This window comes from Diadema antillarum, unplaced genomic scaffold (genome assembly GCF_040938485.1).
Source record: "Diadema antillarum isolate AM-2024a unplaced genomic scaffold, OU_Dant_1.0 scf00000033, whole genome shotgun sequence".
Classification (NCBI taxonomy): Eukaryota; Metazoa; Echinodermata; class Echinoidea; order Diadematoida; family Diadematidae; genus Diadema; species Diadema antillarum.
Window position 1 is genome coordinate 351,953 of NW_027270922.1, and position 6,679 is coordinate 358,631.

General features: G+C 41.5%; 1 protein-coding gene across 1 annotated transcript; it reads left to right on the top strand.

Annotated features, from left to right (window-relative positions):
• The first annotated feature begins 653 nt into the window (after positions 1-653).
• On the top strand, positions 654-1,838 carry LOC139743029 (E3 ubiquitin-protein ligase TRIM56-like). Its single transcript, XM_071653537.1, has one exon. It carries the CDS (start codon positions 654-656, stop codon positions 1,836-1,838), a length of 1,185 nt encoding a protein of 394 aa, XP_071509638.1.
• The last annotated feature ends 4,841 nt before the right edge of the window (positions 1,839-6,679 follow it).

A 6,679-nucleotide genomic window follows, 5' to 3' on the forward strand; every position in this document is an offset into this window, starting at 1 on the left:
GGACGGACAACCCGAAAACATATTATGCAGTTTCGCCATTGTCCTTTTGGTTTTGTTCGATATTGTGGTGGTGTTGGTCATGTGGCTTGTAATTGCTGGGCGTGAGTGTGGATGGTGGTGATGATGTGGCGGTGCATACACTGCAGTTTTCCTGTCGTGCTCTTGGTTTGTTAATGCCACTTTCTGGCGGGGGCATAAAAAATCTAATAAACTCACCTCGACACCTCGACGGAAAAATTTCATAAATTTAAATAATTACGCAGTTCTCGCAGCATGCTAGAAGGATTTGAACCAACACTTGCTGTCGGGCGGAAGCTCGGTGGTCTGGTGGAGATGACACCTGTCCGGTGATCAGGAGGTCGCAGGTTTGAGTCCTGCTCGAGTATACGCCCATGTTTGTTTGTTTTTTTTAAATCATGGCTACTACTAAAACACTGATCAATGCAGTGTTTATTTACGTCGATGTAGGGCAATTTGTCAATCAGTTACAACTCCTTGCATGTCGTCACTTTCTACGTAATGGTGAAAAGAGAAGCCTGACACAGCCTTCGACATCCTTATACCAAAGTAGTCAGGAAACTGGTCAAAAGATTCAAAGAAATTCTTCAAAACTTTTTCTTTCATTTCTTCTCGTTTTACTCAGAAACATCACCATGACAACCAGTGTCAATGGCCTCGTGACATGTAACCTCCAGTGTCCCATTTGCCTAAACACCTTTGTTGACCCAAGGCTCCTGTCCTGCTCCCACACCTACTGCAAAGACTGTTTGAAACGACTCTCTAAATCTCAGAAAGAGCGCGAGATAACATGTCCACTTTGCCGCAAGATCACCATCGTCCCTAAAGGTAAGGTTGATCTCCTGCAGCGTAGCCAAACAATCAAGGCTGAAATCGAAGATGTCAAAAACCAGACACAAGTCTGCACTGCATGTCGTAGAAACAAGATAGCCATCACCTACTGCCAAGAATGCAAAGACTACATGTGCGTCAACTGCCACAAGACTCACAACAAGTGGGACAAGTTTGCGGGACACGAGGTTGTGAAGGTGGAAGACATTATTTCGGGGGTAGTTTCCAAGAAGGAGAGTCGTAAATGTAAGAAGCACAAGTCTGAGGACGAGGGGTGTTTCTGCGTCGAGTGTAAGAGGTTTGTCTGCTTCCGGTGTGGCATGATGGAACACACTCAAGCGGGGCACAAGGTTCTTGACGGCAAAGAGCATGAAGATGAACTGAAGGAGAAATTCGACGAGCTACGTGACCGATCAGACGTCAAGATGTCGAAGATTGAGGCATATATCGTGTTCGTCGAGGAACAGGAGGCAGAGATGAATCAAGTCCTGGAGAAGCTCTCCCGACAGATCGAGCAGACGTGCGAGGAGTGGATCGAAGAGCTTCAAGAGAAAAGAGACCATCTGATTAAAGATTGTAGGAGGCGTATCGAGGTATTTAACAGAGAGCTGCAAGCCATGAGATGTGCCAGTAAGCTACAGATCAGTGAGATCATAGAAGTAAGTGAGCTTCTTCAGAATAATTGGAAGAAAACTCTTGAGGGCGATGAGCTGACTGCGCACACCACATATTGTCAAACGCTGGAAGACATTCTTGGAAAGATTGATCCCGATTTCGAACGGCCGCGAAATACGACTTTACGAGGACAGCGCGTCGCTTTTCAGCAGATTAGACGCGGAGAGACAGGTTTGAAAGAGCTTGATCTTGGAAAGATTGTTATTCTATCGCTGCCCCCGAAGCTGCCGCCTCCGCCGTCGTCGTCGCAGCCTGCGAAGCTGCCTCCCCCGCCGCGGTCGTCAAGGAGTTCCACGCCGCCGTCATTGTCTTAGAGGGTTCCTCCGGCGCCGTTATCGTCGTCGAGGAGTCCCCGACTGCCGCCGAGGATAGATTGATTTGATTTGATTTCTGCATTCTGCATTGCTTTTTTCGCGATTCCCACTCCGCCGCCGCCGTCGTCGTTGCGGACAATTGAGTACTGGCCACGTTTATTTAGGGATTTTATTAAAATATTCTTTCGCAGATATCCTGGTGTATCATTAATAAACTTTAATGAGAGTGTCCTTGCTGTGTCCGTTTTGATACACAGAAAAGATGATTTTTTTTTGGAAATAATCTGCTATACTGAATGTTCCTATTTTGTCTCAAAAACTCGTATTGAGGTGAGCATGGTTAAATTGTTAAAACCCGCACTATTTTTTGATGCTGCCAGGGGCGGATCCTGGATTTCATGGCGGGGGAGGGGGGGGGGGGGGGAACCAAGTTCAAAAGTACCGACTTGCAAAATACAGTGCTGAGAAATGTGCGCGAAGTTCCTTACAGCAGGGGATTCTGATAATTCATAAAATCTCTTAAATGCTTCATCGGATGCTTTGCGGAATTTTGAATACATCGCCGGTGGAGAACGTAAAATTGTTATATCTGATGTCATCTCAAGATGAAGTGTAATGAAGACGATGTTAAAACTTGCTTTTTGTCGAGCCCACCAGAGGTTAGGGGAATCTAAGGGATCGCCTTCCGTCCGTCCGTCCGACGTCCGTTCTTAACGCTACACTGAGTACTTCATTTTCACTCAAACTTGGAGGGGAGGGTGGTTATACAAAGTTACACATTTTTACTAAGCATGAAAGTCACCTCAAGGTCAAAGGTCACAGGCGGGGGTCAATGAACTTCAGGGCCAAATGTTAGGTTTTTACGGCGCATTCTGATTATGGTTCACAACTTTTGATCCACATATCTGTTTGTGACCAAACTTGATGGTAGATATCCCTTGGGGAGTTGAAGGTCACCACAAGGTCAAAAGTCACATACAGGGGTTAACAAACTTTTAGGGCCTAATGTTAAGGTTTTTACGGCGCATTTCGATAATGGCTTATAACTTTTGATCCCGAAGTCCGTTTGTGTCTTAACTTGGATGGTAGATGTCCCTTGGGGAGTTAAAGTTCATCACAAGGTGAAAGATCACAGACAGAGGTCAACGAACTGTAGGGCCCAATGTTAAGGTTCTACGGCGCGTTTCGATTATGGATCATAACTTTTGATCAATATGTCAGTTTGTGACCAAACTTGGCTGGTAAATGTCCCTTGGGAAGTTGAAGGTCATCACAAGATCAAAGGTCATAGGCGGGGTCAATGAACTTCCGGGAGTTAGAAAAAAACGATTACAGTTCGTTATTCCGAAAGTTCGTTATTCCGAAGGTTCTTCAGTCCGAAGGTTCGTTATTCCGAAGATTCGATCGTTCATCCGAAAATGAAACAAAGCTTGTTATTCCGAAGGTTCGTTATGGACTCTATGATTCCATGTCGGATCAACGAACCCTATTTCATTTTTAGATTAACGAACCTTCGGAACAACGAACCTTCGGAATAAGGCCACAAATGTTCGGATTAACGAACCCTTTTTCATTTTCGGGTTAGCAAACCTCCAGGTATAGGGGATTTGTGTTTCGGATCAACGAACCTTCGGAATAACGAACAGCACCTGAAAAAAATTTCTTCTTCGCAAATGGGGGAGACACAATCAATTAACACTTGCCTTGTGTTTCATATTGTGTTTACCGCTTATAAGTTGCAACACGCGAACAAAACTTATAACCCCAAATGACTATAAAGGCAGTAATCTTCCAATATCTATTGGGAATAAAATAAACGAATCCATATTGAAAAGCAAAAAGGCCCGAATTAACGAAGGTGGTACAATATTGAAACCATGGTTTAAACCATGGACAAATTGTATAGAGCGCCAAGTGTCGCATGGCATATTTCGTCACGAAATCAGTCATTTCGTCAACGAAATGATCATTGGTATCATTGGTATCACCTGCTTGAGCTTTCGAGGGGGGAGCTGGCATTTTGTACCCAGGACAACTTGTACATCTTTCGTAAGACCTTCTCTGTCTCCTAAATGGACATGACGGTGTTCCTCCTTCTCCTGCTTCTTTTGATCTACTCCCTTTTCTTTTTTAATGCTTCTTCCTTTTATGTTCAGTCCCAGATCTTGATGACTATCGAGACCTTTGCCTTTTGTCAGTTAAAGAAATGTATGATGTATTGATTCTCCCTGTCTTGTTTACTTAATCATTTCTTCAGAGATTCGTTTATCCCATCGTTGAGTTGTTTCCTGTAATTTTGCAACTTGATTTGCACCTTCTTCACCTTTCTTCATGCATGACATAGTTACCTTATATCTTTGTGCATCACAACTCTTCAACAAAGTCACCAATCAAATACTATAAGTACATGACATTTATTATGTTTCCAGTTTTTTTGAATGTTTGAAGTATCTGATATCCAACCTGTACCTTCTTTGAAATCTTCATTCCTTTCATCTTTGTCAAGCAACAACTGATGTGGTTTGATTTTGTACGGGTTTAGCAGTATCATATATGATTTAGAGAATTTGTAGAATTTGTAGAATTTTGTTGACTCTTTCGACCCCCCTCTCGGGGTGTGGAAGTACAAACAAATATAGAATATAACAAGAACATAACCACACAAAGATATAAAAAATACAGTGATAGCGTGACGGGAACGTCGACTACATAAACCAGGATATGTAACTAAAGAAATAATCATACAGTGTATATCAGTATATCTTGTCATCACTTTTGACCTTCTTTAGTAGACTATTATAGTACATGCCTCAGAATACAGATATTGTTACATTAACTATTAATGTGCGCAGAACAACATACTCTTGTCATAAGGGTAAGAGTTAAGTTCTTTGCATGATGTTAAACAGTTGATCATCACTGTTTGTGCAAAAATATTTGAAATATATTTAAGATGAGAAAAAAAAACTGTCAAAAAATAGCAGTTCAATAGTCGCTAGAATGTTCTCATAAGGAAGGGTGCGCACTAATCCATTCTGCATATACACAAAGATATAGATGATATATTTTCTTTTTATAGGTACTATTGTGATTAAAATGTTTTTGTTTAGAAGATGTGGTATTGTATTTACATGTATGTAAACGTATCATTAAATCGTGTACGTTAAGTAGTATGTATCAATGAAACTCATTATGAAATCATAATTATGACTGATGCTTATATCGATGACGTTAATAGTTATGGTGGTAATAATAATGAAACATAATTACCTCGACGACATGGGGTTTGCAGATGTGATGGTCATGATAATTATGATCCTAGATATTTTCACCATTTACCTCTTCGCACTTTCGGCAGTCTGTTTTTATTGCTGTTATTATGCATTCTCATCGTTCGGTGTGAACATTCTTTTATTTTAACAAAATGTCTTTGCCACAAAATTGTCAGTAATGAATATTCTGGAAACGTAATGCAATTTGTTAACTAGCCTTGTTTCTTTATGCAGCCAGTTATTTATATCCGAATGCATTCCTTTGTATAATGTTTGTATAGCGGTATTAGCGTTCTCTGTTTCTCAAGGCGGGGTACGTCGAGTATAGATTTACCGTAAAGCCGCTTGATGTAATGAATGCCCCTGTCACACTTTGCCGGATAAGGCAAACGCATGGGAAACGAAGGTCAATTTTTGGCATTCGTTGATATCCGTTAAATCGCGTTTCATGTCCTTTTTATCCTTTGGATTGACGTTTATTTTCCGGTGATTTCCGTCAGAGCGGCCAGAAACTTTGTGCATGCACAAAGTTTTTCCTCGCCAAAAACGGATAGCGCGATCCGACCCTTGTCCTATATAGTTGCACGTTTTCTCCTGTATCTGTACTATACTTTGTCGTTTTCTATGCGTTTCGATCCGCTAGGCCTCCTGTAAAGTCCGTTGCTGCAAGAAACGGAAAGGATAGAAGGACTATGTACAGCACATCGAACGCATACCAACGGCATAGCCACATGACAATTACCGGGCAAAGCGCATATAGTTACAGATGACAAACGGACAGGACGGTCATAAGTGATGATCACAGTATATCTACAGGATATCCACAATACATCCACAGTATATGACTAGGAAATGAAGCTGATGTTTAACGAATATACCAGCCTTGCTATACAATGACTCCTGCAAGGACATAAGAACGTCGTAGAACCTCGCCCTTTTCATTAACCTATTGAATGCCTCTCTGTCTCGATGAACTGCCACCGGCTCCAAGCTATACATCGATACAGGGCAGCCTTACAGGCAGATCTGAATCTGCAGAATGCCAACATGGCCCTCCAAAGCAACAGCAAATTGCCAAATTGTTCCTGAGAGACGCAGGCAATTTGGTTTATATGACCAATTGTATAGACACAAAGGCGAAACAAATTCAAACTACTTAATCTGCTAAGTCTTCCCGAATTTACCATGCAAATGTGTTTCAGGTGAGAAGGTGAGAGGCACACCAAAAAGAAAGCAAAATGAATCATATGTTTCAAAGTCGGAAAGACCATCATCTTCCTTTGAAAAAAAAAGAACTTCTGACCCCTCTGTGACAGGACAACAAGTCTTTCGGAAAAGCAAGATTTTCAATCAGTTTACGATCATGCGATGGCTGTTGCAAGATTGTTGTAAATAATGATGAACTGCAGAGATCTGAATAAAAAAAAAATAGGAAAGCATCATTCTCACCTATAGTACACTAGTTGTAGGTTTTTACCACCAAAAATGACAGCCTTAATCAGATTCACTATCATGGGGCAATGAAGTATATGCAATATGAATGGACATCGGCTGAGATAAACTGATGGA